Source organism: Amblyomma americanum, chromosome 1 (assembly GCF_052857255.1).
Source record: "Amblyomma americanum isolate KBUSLIRL-KWMA chromosome 1, ASM5285725v1, whole genome shotgun sequence".
NCBI lineage: Eukaryota > Metazoa > Arthropoda > Arachnida > Ixodida > Ixodidae > Amblyomma > Amblyomma americanum.
Window position 1 is genome coordinate 372,097,297 of NC_135497.1, and position 18,816 is coordinate 372,116,112.

Genomic DNA, 18,816 nt, shown 5'->3' on the forward strand with positions numbered 1-18,816 from the left:
GTACATTTTGTTTTAATATTTTACTGCGCACTGCCCGCTTCATTAGCGGCGGATCTTTTTAAGCTGCTAAATGAGTGATCTCCAGGCTTGACGTTTCTAATGCAAATGATTTTAGTTGAGGACTCTTTTTAGTGGAAATTAATTACTACCTGAACTACCAAAATATCAATCCACACAGCTCAGTGCATGTGGAAAGTCAATATATTTACGGCAGTATGTCTGACAATAAGTACGCAACGAACGATCCCTTTTTATAGAGACTTTTAGCCGAGCGGACTATGGACTAGCGTAGACGTAAAACTGCTTACCAGACGCCGACTTCCAGTGACTCAACTTGGTCCCGCCCCTGTCACTGCATGTGTGTAGCAAGCGTCCGGTATTCCGGTACACGTCTACGCTAATACGGCACCGCTATGGTAACCGCTCCCGTTCGGAACCACTCCCGGCCGTAACATCAGCGTTTCAAAAAAAAAAAACATTTAAGTTGTATGAAACTAAGCCCCGTCACGCAACCTCCTGCATTGTCAAATCGTATTTCACTAAAGGAATAGGTATAATAGCGTAGTTTTAATATCATCGTAAGTTTTGCATGATTGCCGGCAAAATTTTTGTAAGAGACTACGCCTGTGGATATGAAAAACTGCAGACAACAGCAGGAACGTCGAAAGAAAAAGCAGAACGCATCCGCTTACATTGCGGCTACCTGGTCTTTGTTCATCGAGTGGTTGTCTTGTCGTACTTGGCAGTTGAGTACCGTGGCGTTGAGATGAAGATACGTCTTTACTGCGAAAAAAAACGTAGGGTAAGGAACGCAAGCTCTAATGCGACTTAATATTTATTGCGCTCAAGAGCTGATAACGTTTCATATGTTCCAAAATCTCAAAGGGCCTACCTACAAGCTTTCCTACAGGCAGCTTTCGATAATTTAAGCAATCACTGAAGAGCGTTGCTATCTATGACAACATATCACTATTCAATGGACCCGTCTAGTGTTACAGAACAATGCCAGAAAGCATAATTCGTAAAAATAGAAACGGCGCTTGCTGCTTATAAATACATGCATTCAGATGTTTTGGACCCTAAACATTTGAATTTTTAATAATTTTACGGGCTGCTGCATGAAAACTTTGGGATTCAAACTTTTCGCAAAGCGTCATAAATAAAATGTTCTTCCCCACGGTGATCGTCATACGACTCCGAATAAATCAACGCTAAAAGAATACGGCAAGAAGAATGCGGCAAAGGGAGCGACGCGCGCATCCATGAAAACTCCCAGACCTTCGCCACCCTCGATCAGAACAAAAGGGGGGGGGGGGGGGCAAGCATGAAATAAAGCGATAGCTGTTACCTCCGCTTCTTGTCTTTAAACTTCGCATTTCCGCCTCCCCGATAGAGCGCCCCTGCCAGGCTCCTCTAGATTATGTGAGCATGTTGTGTGCCGCATTTGTCAAAAGTATAGAGTATAAGGCGTTTGCTTGTCGCCCATGCTGAGTACCTCGCTATGGGTAGCCAGCGGTGCAAATCTATTGAAGGCGACAGCAACTCTCGTCCTCACCTCTCTGAAAGTCAACACTTCCGCAGATGCTAAAAGAGCCCCACACACGGCCTAGAAGAAAATCCGCTGAGCTCTCTACTTTTGGCAAGTGGTGACGGCAGTAGAGCAACCAGAAGACTGGTGAAGTCCTTCAAAGGGAACTGTTCACTGGGCAGACCTGTGCACTCACAATTATTGAACTGGGCGGCCGTCGAAGATCACACTAACTGGTAGCTCTCCTCAGTGTTGAATTTAAATACAGCACTGAACTTTCGAGATAAGAATCATCAGGCAACTGCAATCATGTCGAGCGTCATGAAAACTTTCGCACGGCGACAACACTTCAAAGAACTCAAGTTCCCTCTTGCGTGGCAATGTGATAAGCGATAAAAAAAAGAGCATAAACAAACAACGTTTCGTGGAAGAACCCCCTCCCCGCTATTCCACTCCCTTGAATAAGCATCGTCACGATGCTTAAGAGAAACCCAAAGGCACCAAAGACCAAAATAAAAAAAACCCAAAGGCCAATGAGAAATTAGTATCTTAGTACACCTAAAATAAACACTGCGAATGCAGATATTAGCGTCCCAGGTTAGCGGGCGTAGTAGGGTTTCAGGCGCACGACATGGACCACTTCTCGTGTCTACCGCCAGACTTTGTAGCCTGGCTTGCATCTGCGTGGCGTTGTAGGTTGTATCCTGAGTGTCGATGCGCTGCTTACATTTCATTCGCCGCCGGGATTAGGGAAAGCCGTCCGGCTTCTGTGCGCTGAAGTACTCGTAGATGGCCGCGTCGAGGTTATCTTCACCGGTGGCATTTGGCAGCAGAAGTCGAGCGCGGTCGTAGCTTCGCTGCCCTGTACAAGCATAAACAGCGTCATCTGAGTGGTTCCTAAAGAGAGGTCCTGTAGGCGAACACGACATAAGGAAGGACGGAGTCCGGAGTATCGAGTTCGGCGTCGACATGCATGGCCAGCATGTCGGCAACTGTTTTATTTTCTTCAAGCGTTCCGTTAGATCGTTAGTTTGTGGCTGGTTTTGCAGTCGTCTTCTGGTGGCTCGTTTTGCAGTACTTCAGGATTCCTTGGGTAAACTTGACAGTAAACGCAGTTCCCCTGTCCGCAATGATAACTTCTGAGACAGCCTCGCGAAGGAGGATGATTTCGACGAAGAATTTGGCAACTTAATCGGCGCTACCACGGCGCAGAGCTTTCATTTCGGCGTAGCGGGCCAAGTAATTGGATGCTACAGTTATCCATTTGTAACTGGATGAGTCAATGTTTGGAAGGGGCCAAGTAGATCCGTTCCGATTTTCTGGAAAGGTCTTGTGGGTGGTTTGATATGCTGTAGAACTCCTGTGGGTCTCATTCACAGCGTTTTTGAGGCGTTGACAGCCACAACTCTTCACGTAGTTTGCGACGTGTGCTGAAAGGCGGGGCCAGTAATTTTTGTTTTGACTTCGTTCGATAGTTTGAGTATAGTCGAGGTGGCCATTTGTTGTTTCAACACGCGAAGCGTGTATCATTTCTTCACGCAAGTTTGCAGGGACGGCACAAAATAAGGCTGCGAAGTTTCCGTACATGACGGCGCCATTCTGAAGAGAAAACGAGTATAATCCACGTTTGCACGCTCGGAGGGGGATTAGGGAGAGGGAGGAGTATTGCATTCAAATCATTCGATGAGGCGCTGACGCACTGGGTCTCAGCGCTGGTGTTGCGCGAAATCGGCGGTACCCACCGGTCCCAAAAAGCCGACCTCACCGTCTTCGTTCCGTAACCTGGAGACAGGTGTTCGCGATAGGAAGTCTGCGTCGATATACTTGATTCTAGACTTGAAGATCATGGTAATGTCTAACTCATGGAGGTGAAGCTCTAGAGAGCAAGGCTTCCCAGGGGGTCTCTCAAGTTGGCTGACCTACACAAAGCGTAGTGGTTGCTCACTATTTTGAGTAATCTACCGTACAATTAAATATGGAATCCCAGATAATCGCAAGGATCTCCTTCTCGGTTGCTGAATATTGCCCTCTGCCTTTGACAGAGAGCGGCTTGCGTAGGCAATAACTCTTCCTACCCTTTTTCTTCTTAACGAGTATGGCGCCTTGTCCCACGCAGCTCACACCAGTGTCGATCTCAGTTTCTGCGCATTGGTCGGACGGCTGTAGTCGTCGGGGCAGTACATAGGGCTCCTGGCGTGGGCTGGCGGAACACCTTTGGTTACGTACAGCGGCGGCGTAAATCGTGGCCGCTGATTCTGTGATAGAAGCTGTCGCTTGAAGCACGCCCAAAGCCTAGTGGAGTTCTTCTAGAACCACGTCCGTTAATGATGCGACTTAAGGTGACTATGACAGATGTCGGCGATACTTACGCGTCATTGAAATAAAGTACATTTCGGTTGCTGGTTAACACGGTATAATGGTAGCTGGCGGAAAAGACGTGCAGCCGCTGGTCGCATTGATGAGCTCTGGCGTCTATAGGCTCCGCTGTAGGGTGGCTGCTTCCGTTGCAAATCATGAACAGTTTTCGGCGGGTTTCGTACTGGGCCAGCGAGAAGCTGTTCCGTAACGCCTCGCCACCGAGAACATGACTTTCTTCTCTTTTGTAATTTTAGTGTCAGCAGGTCAGAAGACGCGAGCTATTAAACAAAAGGACCGCTTTAATTCGTGTTCTGTATGCTGGATTGCAGCAGTACATAAACTCTTCCTCTCAGGACTATGCTTTTAAGCGTCCTTAAGACTTCGTTTTTAAATCCATCACATGTAGGCATGTGGTTTCATGGTCTTCTTTCCATGTCCAGGCAGGTCCTTCGAGTGTGAGCAACACGTACCTCGATCTGGCCACATCACCTAACCCGTTGAACGCCGCAACTCGATCAAACTGGTGAAGCCACGCCAGTCTTCGCGGTCATCGCTTGGTGTTGCTTCGAAGATGGAAGGGCCTTAAGGATTACCGAAGCTGATGTCGTGGCCGTCGTTGACATCGAGGCTTCAGACGTGCGCAGTGGCTTCTCAGGTAGCAGACTGTTCTCAGGTAAAAACGCTTGCTGACGGCAGTTGCTTTAAACCGCCCCTCCAGTGTTGGTAGGCTCGGCAGCTTGCCCGTTATCGAGTACTGGAACACGACCTAGGCTAGTACGGCGACTATAGGAGAGGGAGCCCATTGCAGACCCGACACATCCACCAAATGTTGCATAGTGGTGACCGCAATTGAGGTGCAAGAAGACACAGAGAATACTAGACTACTTGAATACCGTCCTCGATTAAAACGTTTTACAGCGATAGCTACATGGTGGACATCCGATGGGCAAACGCCGTCGCCAACAGGAAACCACTGCGTCCATCTGCTGTACAATAAAAGCAAATAATGACCACCTTTGCCGGGGTCATACGACACGCGTGGGTCCAGAAATGTGCCACCTCTGGTCGTGTGGTACAGTTGGGTCTGGTGTGGGTGCAGTCGTGGGAACAGGCAGAAGGCTGCGGAACAGCTGTAGCTGTCGCATCCTCGTCCACGGGTAGAGGGCGAAGTCTGAGAGTGTTTGCGTATGCTCCGTCTGACAACTTCCTCGCTACGGAGTGGCGTTACGAGCGTGTTGTTCTCATGTGATCACGAGCCAAACCCACAGGTACCGAAGTAGTCGCCTCGCTCCCGTAGCTTCCAATGCACTGTGAACAGGTTGTGAGACGGACATTTTAGCACCAAAAAATTTACAACGTTTACGTGTCTTGCTGAAATCTGGAAATTTTGCTAGAGCTAGCGTAAACGTTGTTAGTTTTATTTAGTATCTGCCCATTTTACCCTTTGATTAATCCATTTTTTTAGGTATGGTCCAAGTGTCGACCCACTGTTAGACTGCTACCGTGCCTTTTCTTGAAACTGCTTACAACCATTACAGAGACCGTTCCTCTCAGTAGCCTCGGCAGAGCGAGGCCGATCGGGTCTTGGTCGCAGATGCTTATACCCTTTACCACTTTCGCTGCAAATGACTGCTGTAACGACGCAGTGATACGTGCAGTTTTCTAAACCCGATCCAACGTCATGAGTCCGTAATTTGCGCTTCGTCTATCTTTGGACAACTGTCTAGAACCCAGTGTTGACCGCACCACACGATGCCTACACGAAACCAACCTGCCATGCTGCACCATCCCGTGTGAGGCGTGCGAAACTTCTTGACGGTTCCACGCGCGCAACCACTGCTGACGGCCTGCGATAAACAGCTCTCGCTGTAAGACTAGTCTCCACCGTGCACCATAAAACACACCCAAGGGACACAGCTACAGCACCGGGTTGGGATGGTGGGCAAATAGAAAACGTTGCCGAGGTTGTGACGCGTATAATTCTAAATTAATAAAAACAAAGGGCCATAACTGAAAGTATGGCCTCATATATATCAATAACCTTGCCTGACTGCATCAATAAAGTAAAATAAATAATCAAGACTTTGAACTTCATATTTCTCAAAGTGGGTGGAAAAAATTCACTAACGACGCGCTTTTCGGCATCGACAGTGCAGAGCAAGGTGGATCATCTATAAAACAAGGAGAGCGAGATTTTAGCAGAACTCCGTCTGCAGCCAAACTCTCTCCTCTACTGTCAGCCCAATTGCTTTCAAACCTCTTTCTCGACTACTAATATAGCAGGTATCCCGGTAGGTGCAAGTTCAGAAAGTTTCACCAATATTTCCATGAATTATTACTGAGTATACTTGAAATAAACTAATACCAAACCACGCGCTCTGTGCATGAACACTGCGTATGCGGCTGCCATGCTGACTGCATGCTCACCGCCGGTATTAGGCATGCAGAGCCCTGGTGAAAACTAAGTCTGGGCACAACGTGGCTGATAACGAAGAGTTATGTCCCATAGCGTCTTCTACAACATAAGTGACGAAAGGTTGCGCTCAAAGAAATAAGGCACACATGTTCCTTTGTGACATCGAAACGAGAGGAAAAGCCTGCTGACGCACATTTTATTTTCATCAAAATTTTAGTGCCAGTGTTGTGGTCAAAATACAAGTATATTCTTCTTGACCATGAGCCCAATCGCCGCTTTGAGTTTGATGTTTATTACCCGTTTGCAATGAGCAACTGACGGTATTCTCTGCTTCCACAATATATCTCATAATGAGATCGATTTTTTTTTCAGGTTCCCTAAAATCACTATCATTCACATGTCCAAACTAGCGCCAAATTGGAAGGCAAGTTATACTAACTTTTTATCAATACAGCGTGTAAATAATTAAATTTCGCGCCTTCATTGCGCACACCAAGGGAAAAGAGGATATGCCGCCATTCGATTCCCTCTCAAATACACGTGAGCATTACCAGTAAGCCCAAAACGACGCTGTTTATTGAAATCACGCGCGAAACTGATACTTGCTGTCAATGTCTCTCCACTAAAGCCCTGATGTGAAGCAATTCTTACTTGGGCTGATGAGTTTTTGCACATCTTCTTCTGTGCAATGACTAGGAAGGCAGAGGCCCAGACGGATGAAGGTGTGGTACAAGGTGTAGGACTTGCGAGCCAGGTACTTGACAACCTATTAAATGATTTGTGCATCAGTCACTCACTTGTTACATTTAAGGGACAAAACCATCCGCATCATGTATAAAAGCTTATTAAAAGCAAACGAAAGCACATTTCTCGCATAACTCCGATTTTCCTGAGGTTTTTAGAGGTCATACGCGTTTGATCAAATCCGGGACTCCCGCGAAAGCCTTCAGCATGTACGGCTTGGCGATACGTACTGCACATATTTTGGGCCGATGAGACGCATAATAAAAAAATCAAGCAATGCCGTGTAGGCCAACCTCAGGAAGAGTGCTACAAAAAGGAGACATAGGGGAAGCCATGTGATCCTTACATTCCTTGTACTTTTTTAAATCGAAACAATGGCGTTCCACACGGTTTTCCAGTGTAAAATTTCTTCCTTCTTGCCAAGGGGGCAGTGGGTCTGCCGCCCCCTCCGCTCCCCTTTTAAATCTACCCCTGACCGTCAGGCAAGAAGTTCCACGGCTGCATGAATGCCGTTGAAAACTCAGACTTTGGCGAAAAAATAATATTTTGACCCCTCGAGTCTCCTGAAGATTGTTGCGGACGAGGAACAGGTGTGAAAAGATGACGACATAGACGTTGCCGTATACTGCGTGCCCCCGGCAGTGGTGGACGCTTCTGATCTGCTGTGACAATATGCTGGACTTCGGGAATGAGCGCAAAAGGCTCCCCATAGTCTGTCGAGCTATAGCACTGCGCAATGCCTTTACTAGCAAACAGTATACAAATACCGCCGGTTTGTTTAAAGGACGGTATCCGGCGTGGTTTTGTCGCCCTTCTTTTGTTTTTTGCTTTAAAACATGTTGCCAGCGCCTTCATCGCCATCATCAGAACTGCGGTTGCTGCTAGCCAAAAGCATGTACCAATGACCTCCATTTATTTATTTATTTATTTATTTGTTTATTTATTTATTTATTTATTTATTCATATATTTATTTATAGAATACCGCTGACCCTATGATGGGTCCAAGCAGGAGGGGCAAAACATAGACATAAAAAGAAACGCGGCAAATTACATCGCAGAAAACTAACATGAGTAATGAGTAATAGTAATAGTAATCCTCAACGCGCAATCTGCGGCCGCCTTATCCCTGAAAATTTCCTAATCTCATGCCGCGCCCTGCTTACAGCTTCCTTCTCTTGGAGTCCATTCCGTTATGCTGAAGGATCGTCGGTTGCCTTCTCTTCGCATTGCATGCCCTGCCAATGCCTATTTCTACTCCATCACATTAGCTAGGATATCATTAGCTTGAGTTTGTTTCCTGCACGTGCGCACATCTTGAAGCAAATGTTCATAAGGGCTAATAATAATGCTTCCACTGCGTTCTTTGCATTATTTTTCAGCAAGAATGCGCCCAATACGTGTTTAGATGAATTTCATTTTATTTATTTGTTGAGCGTAAGCATACTGCCTATTAAAGGGGCAAAGGCTAAAGGCTATAAAGCCTGGCGAGACCTCTGACCCTCCGCAGTACATAGTAAGCATACAAAAATGAAAGTCGCGAAACACACGGGAAAGTGCAATAAAGGAATTGTTTGAATGCAACAGGAAACAAAAACTTTTGATCACTTTAAACATACAATTATGAAGCAATCAGGGGTCAATATGCAACAAAAATAAGAGACACGTAAGGAAATCGTAGCATGAACAGTTTGGGGCAGCTTTTGATCATCTGTGCTTAGTATCTGAATAAAAGGTAGTCAAACCTGTGCGAAACAGGAAAATAAAAACACATAAGCATGCAATATATCCTAAAACAGAGTGTTAAGCAAGTACATAACCAATCAAATACCGGAGTAACGTTAATGGGAGTGAAAAGTTTTGTACGAAGCAAGACAACACGAAATTTTTCATGTTTTTTTTAATGCGACCTGTAGTATTCATGCATTAAATAACAGCCAGCGTTCGCCTGAAGTCAGCACTACATACCTTTAACATTTATAATTGACTACAGTGTTCCACTCAATGGAAGCATTGGGCATACCGCTTCATATTTTTATTATGTTCCTTTGTCTTGCTCGGTTGCTTTTTTTTTGAAGCTTTTGCAAAATAAACATGCCACATGAAGAGGCCTGTTCTCTGTCAATGCCCACAATGAGTATACACGTCATAAAACAAAAGATTTTTGTGCTGAGTCATTCACTCATTTTAGTGAGAGAAGGATTACGCTACGGCAAGCGAATTTACGTTGCTTTCGCACAGCACCACGATAAAAGCCTCTAGGAACAGAAAATCAACTCCTGTCATGCGGAAGTGACCCGAGTTCTTACATTTTCCTCATAAAGCTTGCTGGAGAACAGGTGTGAATGGGTCTATTGGCATTGCATGCTTGACGGCTATTTCGCATGTCGGCCATTATTAGGAGCACATCAATTTCAAATAGCTTAAAATCCATGGGATTCAGTTAACTTCACGCTAGGTGAAACAATGCTCAGATCGTCGGTTCTTACAAGTCTTAAAATAGAAAAACGAGAACAGTGCGGGAAAGAAAGCACAGGGTCTCAAGTAAAAGACGTGCTCGTGCGTCTTAATAGCTGCTTGAGCCTACCAAACGCTACCTTATCGAAAAAAAAGAACAAACAGATTATTACCGTGCCTAAGTCTGAATGTTTCGCGAGAATATTATTTAAATTCAGGGCGCTACCATAAGCACTTTTCTTGCTTATACAGTACTTTCTGAGCTTCCATGTCACTACTCTAGAGGTTTTTCCAACATTTAAGGAGCAATATAGAAACTGTGCCGAACTGCAGGCTATGCAGTTAAGGTTCCAGCGTGAAGACATAAGGAAGCGTCCTTGTTTTTTGAAAGACACAGATACGACAGTGCTGTACCTATGGCGGAGAAAGGAAGTTGGAAAGGAAGCTGTGCCGGTCTGCATGTGGAGAATGCCGCCCCTGTCCCAGAGATATAGTGTTGTCTGCACACCTTTCCTTCTAGTTAATCGAGGAAGACAAACGCGAAGAGTGGTGATGATCGCCCGTACAGTAACATAACCAAACGTAAGCGCATGACTTTTAACAGATTTTCCATTTGAAGCCCATCGCGCTGTCGCATACTCATGGGTTTACGTTAATTTAAAGACAAGTTCCTAGCCGCTAGTCATGTCGCTAGCGTTCGTCACCGAAGGCATCAATCATCCATCACGCAAGCGAGACAAAGGTGCTTCCACTCACGCTGGTGTCGGGAAATCCCGCAGGGTTCACGATGACAGCTCCGTGTCTAATGACATCGGGCTTCACAGGCAGCGGGAACCGGATGGCCACGCCGCAGTACTGGCCACGGAAGTCCTCCAGCCGGGCGTCGAAGCGGCTCGGGAAGCTCAGGTCCAGGCAAGTGTCGTAGTCGCCCAGATCGGTCACTGTGCCCTCCAGGATGCCGGCAGGGAGCTTGCTGGACGAGTCCAGCACTGAGGGTATGGACAGAGTGCGCCAGAAAACTCAGTTCCGGTGATATGTAGGGATTGTAATTTATATTTTTTTGAACTGCAAGCGAGGAGTTGAATGTGCGTACACCCAAGAGTGCAGCCGCTAACTGTGTGTTCCGCCTTTGCACCGTAAATGAGTGTCGTGGGCTCAAACCGCGGACGAGAGAATAGCAGTTCTAAAAAATTAAGCACCGCTTATGCTCTAAAGGAAAAAATAACGAGTGAATATGTTCTTTTATACAGCAGATGAAACCACGAAGTGACACAATGTGCGGTACTTTTATGACGTCACAAAAATATTTGTTCAGTTGAAAAGAAATGTTAGATTTCTGAAAACCGGTACTGACACTGTGGAACTGGTGCAGGGTTGGTCAAAAGTATTTAGGCCACAGGGTCTGCTTTTTGGGCATTTAGAGGGGTACTCACGAAGTACCCGAAGCTGAAGCTCTTTCAATAGTGACAAATTAAGTCTCATCCTCATGCCTGAGGACCTTGTTAGGCTCACAGGCGGCGTGAGTGACCGACTATACTGATTAAGAGCAGACCCTGCGGCTGGCGCACTTTTCACCAACCCTGTACGTGAGTAGCGCCAGCAGCTCGGGCAGTGTGGACTGCTCGATTTCAGGTCTTCGAAAGTCATTTTCCTTCCCCTTCACCAAAAACAGCAGTAAAAGTGAAACCTCCATGCGCTTCGGCAGCTGTCGCGGCAGTAACTGCTGTCGCAGCAAGTCACATAGATTTGACAGGTTAGGTAAGTCTTCAAGTAAATGCTGTCACTATGTGGAAGTGGTCCATGCACACTCGTAAACAAAAGTAGACGGAAAAAACCATGGGGACGCTCAAGTGACCATAAGAGTGGAATGCAATAGGATTATATTTTACATTTATCGCAGCTTCAGTTGCAACTTCTGTGAGTTCTTGCGTCAGTTTCTTCGCAATTGTTGGTCCATCAACCGCTATGTTCGAACTGATAGCTGCAGTTGCAGGTATCGTCTATGCTACAACGGTGCCGAGATTTGCATATATCAGTTTTTATGATTTTTTTACTTCAATTCTGTACCTAGGCTGCTGTCTAGAAACTACGTTGCTCACAAACAAGTGGGCAGGCTGTAGTGACGCCAGAAGGTCACGCGGCGTTTCATTAATTTAACTGCCGCCTGCTACGATGTACACGTTGCTCATAATCATGTGGCCCCTGTTGCCACATGCCACAGGGAGCAGGCTGCAATGAAGTCGAAAGATCACTTGACCTCTCGGGACTAATCAGAAAATTTTGTGACACGAAACATCGGCGGGATTTTGGTGTGACCTGCTCACAATCCGGAGGCCAGGTTGCCACCTGCCACGGGGGCAGGTTGCGATAACTTCACAAGGTCACGTCACCTCTCGACCAATCAGCGAATTTTGTGACACCGGACACCAGCAAGGGTTTTGTGTAGCGACAAGTGTCTTGCTATTGCATTAAAAAGACAAGATTACACAACCGGCGTCTCCACCGCCTAGATAGCAGGCATCAGCATTCACAGCATGTACACATAAAAACTGCGTTGGGGTTCAGTTGTGAGTCACGTTCCTTCGAGCACAGTACAAAGACAGAATGACAAATTCCATTTCGATCCGTCTACTTTTCATCGTGGATATGCGAGGTACATCTCGATGTCGCTTCTTTACCGTAGAGGGGGACGCGAAGTCTGGAAATTTCTTCCGACGAAAAAGAACATTTCGTTGACAGAAACGTTTAACCCTGTCCTTTCTCCCCCTATCGCCCCTCCCCTCTTTGATTTCGCCTCTGTCTACTCGCTGTCCTTTTATTTCCGCTGGTCACAGCTGAGGTGCTTAAGCATCCTATAGGAAATACCGCGGCCGACAAAAATATTTTCCTTCAGATTTGTTTTGTTCAATAAATAACCACATACTACTTGACTGTAACGCCGGCCCTTTCTCGCACCCTCGAAGAGTAGCTTATGAAACCGCCTCTGCCGGCGGATGAAATCGAGGATGCATAGCTGAAGACAGCACCGCATTCAAGGAGACGGTTCGTATCTCCAGTAGGTAGAAGGAGCGATTTCAGCTTCTTGGCTTTCGTTGGGGCCAATGGCAATTCTTGTACAAGAAGACGTGTTGAAAGCACCGAAAAAATTAGGTGCCCTATTTGTGGGGAACACCTAAGCCATTAGATTAATGCGAGTTTTGTCTTTTACTTAAACAGAAACTACGATTAAATAAAACACTGCTATGAAATAGAACACTGCAGAAAAAGCTCAGTTTTTTGCGTTAGGTTAATGCCCATATATGCAGAATTGGGCACTCTCCACGTAACATTAATAAATAATTGGGAGTCCTCATACCAATCCTAGCGCAGTGGTGCAGCGGTTACGCGATGCGCCTCTGCCCTTTGATGACAGGTGGTGCCATCGGTGAGGCTCGTCCGACCCAGGTTGCTCTTCGTGGGTAACCTCTCGCGACCAATCATTAATTTAACTGCCACGTGCCATAATGGGTAGTTGGCTCAAAAACCGGTGGGCAGGTAGTGATGACGCCACGAGGCCGCGTGACCTAGCTGGCGCACCTACCCCCTAGGTTGGTTCACTGAGGATTTTTCTGGGATTTTTCGTTCATGATCAACAACGCTAACATCGACGACGCCGATGACTACGCCGGATTTTCTGCGACACGAGCTCCCTAAAACTATCGCGTTAAAAATTTTCATCCCTGATGTGGTGACACATGAAGTCACTAGGCAGTGGCCAGCGAAGACAAGTCGCTCGGCTGACTCGGTTGAAAGTAAGGAAATCGGGGTGACTGAGGTCCGCGACGATTCTGCCTTCATGAAGAAAGTGCAAGCAAGTGACGATGTGTCGAACACAGTGAATGCGGGTATAAAGTTTGACGCCTCACAGTACAACCTGCTCTGGGACCGCAGCCGCTTTTCCTACCTGTATACAGAGGTGTTATCTGTGGCGAGAATACGACGAAGTTGCCGCACCGTTGTACAGATCTCGAGGCAACAATAGCAGCCCATCACGACGTGTCGTCTTTGCAGTGTTCAAGAGATGCAGGTTCTCGCCACAGCTCTCTCTTCCACGACTTGTCTTGAAGGTGAAAAATAAGTTGAACTAGCTGATGCGCGATAGAGCGGAGCATTTGCGGCTCTCAACCGTTTTCTTTAGTCCTGTTTTAGAGTATGGTGCAGTCCCGCTTTTGTGCTGCACCGTAACCTAGCAAAATTTCGCAACCGAGATTTCATTTTGTACTCTTGTGGCAGTATCACCAGTGTTGGTACATGACTCTTCATTTTGTAGCCATATTTATTGCGCATGTTTAGTGGCTCCGAAACACCGGCTGCTCACATGCTGCTCGTGATACACAGCAGTCACTAGCAGGTAATGGCTACAATTGGTTTGTCTGACCACCATCCCACTTGCTCAAAAAAAAAACGTAAAGAAAACTCGTGCACTCTGGCATTCAAACATGCATGGAAATTTATGTGTGAGTTGAAGAGCAGTGGTGAACTGTTTAACTAGCCATAATAAACAACAATACTTTTATTCAGGAGTAAATAGAGCGCAGAGTAGAAGGATTTCGCAGGACGTTTGGCAAGAAGTCTAATGTCCTAACTGATGATGATTATAGATTTCTATTGCGCAAGGGCATCTATGGCCAAAGAGCGCCATGACACAAGGTATTTTCGACTTCTCAAGGTGGGGTCCAAGACACATTTCCCAAGCATTTCGCCTTAAATAAGACGACCACCAGACCAGGGGAAAGAGTGTACCCATTGTATCACCGGTGCGTACCCGGCGGCACTGGGGATCGAACCCCGCACCTCCCACATGCTAATGACTTAATTACTTGTAATGTTATTCGACTGACTCAAAACTGCGCCTCCTCAAGGACATTTCGACATAGCTACAAAACTAGTTTTTTAGACTCTCTGCTTTAGGAGGGGGGAGGGGGGCACGATTTTTTTCAGCTTTTCGCTGCTTCTATACCCTGCTATACACAGATAAAAACAATGCAATGTACACTACGAAGAAGTCAGTTTAAGCAATACCTTTGCAGGGCGCATTTTGGCATACTATCTTCGATTCCTAGCATGCAATGGTGCCCATGTCACTGCGCTGCGATATCTCTTTGAGAAGCGTTAGAATCTGTAAGCAACACGCGCGCTCCCAGTGAGCTTAATGCACGAGAGGCTTAAATATTTAATGAAATAGGATAATGAAATCTAAGCGCATTAACACTCCACCTAGGAAAATTGAGGCGACATTCTGCATACATGTGGCTCATTTAGGAGTGCACATTTTTGCGACAACCTCCACATTATCAATACCCGGACGCCAGCGCGGCTTACTTTTGACTGCCCTATTTCAAGTTTTAAATTAGTTTCAAATGTTGGTGAGCCTATTTTTCTCTTTTTTTTTCGCATCGCTCCACCCTTTTGACGCTTTTTGGCCCGGAAGTTTTTGGGCTAGGCTCCCAAAAATGAATGGGTTTACCATCACCGTGTTCGTCGCCACCTGTGGACAACGGTTTCCACGCTTCCGCGTCGAAGATTTCCCCGGGAAACCATCCAAATACATTGATACGCCTGTTGCCGATGACGGCAACATGGCTCCCGGTCAGCCTCAGCAAGACGTCGCGGCAACACCGTTTCGCAGTGGCGCAGATAACGCGATGCAATCTACAGCTATGCTTGACGCCGACGCAAGCATGGCGGATGACGAAGCCAGCCAAGTGGTGGCGGCGATACCTGTCTCCAATCCCTTCTCTGTTCTTTGCACGAAAAAACATGGCGGGAAATAACCCTAATCAGGTAAGATCTTACACTTTTCAATTTTCTAAAATTTCCAAGCAACTTAAAATGCGGCTGGGCACTTCCCAGACAGCTCAAGAAAACACTCGCTTTCTGAACAAACGACACCGCGTACAATTTGACCACTGGCAGACAGCTATAAATTCAACCTGCGCGGACGCGCATTTTCGATAGCGGGGCTCTGCCTCGGCGCCCATGGTCTCCACATAGGGCAGAATCGATCACTTTGTTGATAATGGCCATTCTGACAGCCTGTTAGACGAAGGAACAAAGCTACAGCTGCGGATCCAATCAGTGTTAAACACATTGTGGTAATTAAGCTAACCTCACCTGGACAACTAGGCACACTACCCGCACTCTGGCTGCACTGAGCCGTTGCCGATGAGCTTCAGAAATTCAGAAAGTGCGGCCTCTTGAACGAAGCACAGTTTGCAGCCGACATATTGCATACGCATGCCAGGAATCATCTTCTCAGACTACAGACTCTCTTAATTTCTGGAAAGGCGACGCCTGTACAGGCTTTTGAAACCATTCGCCCCGGCCAGATCCGCGGGGTCATATATCGGGCCAACGGGCTAACAAGCGAACAGCTCATGTCTAGCCTCACATGCTACTCGTGCAAGATAACTAACGCCAGGCCAATGGGCAAGAACAGAGCAGCTCTCATGACGTTTGAGGGCTCCAGATTTCTCCGCAAAATCCATCTATGCAGCACACTCCTGCCGATGACACATTATCACCCGAAATCTGTCATATGCGAGACCTGTCACAAAATCTGGGAGAGTACAAATTCGTGCCCACTAGTCCATCGACGCCGATGCTCGTTCTGCAGTCGCCCCGCACATGGAAACCTCGAGGTTTGTCCGACAGAACCATTATGCCGTAATTGCAGAAGTCACCGCGTAGTCACGGCCCAGCAGTGCCCTGCTCGGCAACAGGCTCCCAAAAGCCTGAGGAACGGTATTGGTCGCCGTATCCGAGCACCGCGACGAAAGGAGCGCAAGCAACAAGCCGAGCTTCTAAGCGGCAAGCAAACGTTGTCGACGACTGTGCACAAGAGCACTGCCAGTATACACTGCAAACAGCCTCGGAGTCACTTGTGCTTGTTAATGAGTACTTCGCTCCAATAAAACGTCAGTCACTACCGCAGACACGATGCAGAGAGCATAACACTAAAGGGAAAGATGAGCAAAAAACGCTTCACGCAATCTGAGAGCGTTAGTCTAACGAATTCCACTCCTTCATCCCTAACGGCATCGTTTGAGCAGCCTGCGACCGCTCCAAAGCAAGCATGCATACATCGGCCTTATGCTGAAACTCTCTGTGTTACACAACACGGAGCAGAACCGCATCTTGCTAAAAATCGCTCGCGCACGGTACATTTGGTTGAAGACCAGCTCAAGCACATTCTCAAACTTATCACTGCCGAGGCGATGAAGCGCATGCTTACACTCTTAGGAATGCCACAAGTTTATCCGAATCAAGAGCACGGAATTGGACACAAATCACCTTCACTTCCGTGCACCTTCCACTTTATTAATGGCAGGTATTAGCGCGAAACCTCATGTATTTGGTTTGGACTCGCCTACATGTTTCTTGCAATGGAACGGCCGGGGAATATGTCGCAAACAATAACTTCAGAGGAGACTGCCCACCACACCGACGCTTCCTGTAGCTATTCTGCTTCAGGAAACTCGCACGAATAGGCCCAATCTAATAGAATACAAATCTTACTGCACTCCTTACATAGAGCACCGACGTCCTGGACCAGGATCGCGATCTACGGCTCCAGTAGCCAATGGGCAGGCATGCGTCCTCGTTCCCTCGCGCGCTGCCTACACCGAGCTCGATACTTCCGCGTAGTGCACGCAGACGTAGGAGTTAGCGGGAGTGCGTTTTACCTTAGATGGCAAGATGGTGACCAACAAGCCTTGGGTTTTTCGGTTTATGACAGATCGTTCACTGCTACGACATATCAAGTGGATATACCTTTTGGAACACTTCATCAGAATATATCCCCTGGATAGCGTTATAGTTGTGGGTGCTTTATAGCTGGGGACATCGCCTTTCAGATGCTAGAGGAGGCACCTGTGTCAGCACATTGTCAAAGTCAAACTGACCATTGCCAACGAACTCACACTACCCACTTGCCTTGGCCAGCACAAAGGTCGAAAAAGCACTTCTCGAGACCTTACACTTGTCTCCCATCCAAATGAGATCCCATGGTCACGCGCTGATGGTGTTATGGGCAGTGATCACTATCCTGTGGTGGTGTCATGGGCTCCTCGAAGGCGAAAGTCACTACAGCTGCAACAACGCCACCGAATAGAGGAGCGCGTCTCATGGGTGGTATCATGGGCTCCTCGAAGGCGAAAGTCACTGCAGCTGCAACAACGCCGCCGAATAGAGGAGCGCGTCTCATGGGACGATTTCCGTAGGATGCTCGGTGAGGCGAACGTCCTCACAGGATCCGACGAGCCCATTACACAGATCAACGATGCCAAGAAGAAAGCTACAACGAAGCTTTCCGTCAAATTCGATGTCCCGAGGACAGAAAACCACCTTATGAGTCTTTAGAATCGCGGCCTTCGTGCTCTCAAGGCATATAACCTATATGGCCGGACATCCCATCGTAGGCGTGCTCTCACTCGTATTACACAAGAGGTTGCGCAATATACTATCCACCTCGCTCTCCGAGATTCTCAGCTGCTGTGTCACTCGCCCATTGGAGCAGTTAACTTGTCGAAGGCCTGCCACATATTTCGAGCTATCCCTGGGCGGAAAAAGGCCGATTTCCCCTGCCTAAGGCATGGCACTGAAATTGAACGTCTCAGCGGCTGAGCTAGCTATACAATCAAGGCGGAAAGCTGAGCTAGTTGGTGTGCCATCATTAATTAAAAGACTAGCGCATATAACTAGGACGCAGGCATAGAAGAAGGCAGGACGAGTGCTCGTCCTTCCTTTTTATGTCCGTGTCCTAGTTATATGGGCTAGTCTTTTAACTAGCTATACAAGAAGGGAATATTTTTTCCCCAACATGAAAATGTGGATGCTACGCCCGCTGACCCCCTATTAGACACATCGAAAGATTACGACGTCCCCTTCACATCAGATGAACTGGAGGCATCATTGTATGACTCTAATCATAATAGCGCCGCGGGACCAGATGGTGTACGCTATTCTACACTTCTGAACCTTCCCATGATACATAAACTTGCCCTGTTGAAAGAGATCAACGAATACTGGACCAACGGTTATCTTCACTCTGCCTGGAAGGAATCAGCGGTGATACCATTTACAAATCCTGGAAAGCCAAGTCGGACATTGCAAGACCTCAGGCCGATATCGCTAACGTCCAACTTTTGTAAGGACATTGAACGTATGGCTCTAAGAAGACTTGAATGGTACTTAGACAAGTAAAACGTCCTGTGCCCTATGCAGGTAGGTTTTTGTCGAGGGCTCTGCGCGCCAGATACCTTAGAAGGCTTCGTA

General features: G+C 47.1%; 1 protein-coding gene across 1 annotated transcript in view; it reads right to left on the reverse strand.

Moving 5' to 3' along the window:
* LOC144115656 (nose resistant to fluoxetine protein 6-like) overlaps positions 1-18,816 on the reverse strand; it is a 67,570-nt gene that overhangs the window by 19,326 nt on the left and 29,428 nt on the right. The window contains exons 2-4 of the mRNA XM_077650100.1: positions 10,258-10,490; positions 6,954-7,068; positions 693-783 (exon numbers count right to left, since the gene is read on the reverse strand). Coding sequence (XP_077506226.1) covers positions 693-783; positions 6,954-7,068; positions 10,258-10,490 — 439 coding nt within the window. The remainder of the gene's footprint in view (positions 1-692; positions 784-6,953; positions 7,069-10,257; positions 10,491-18,816) is intronic.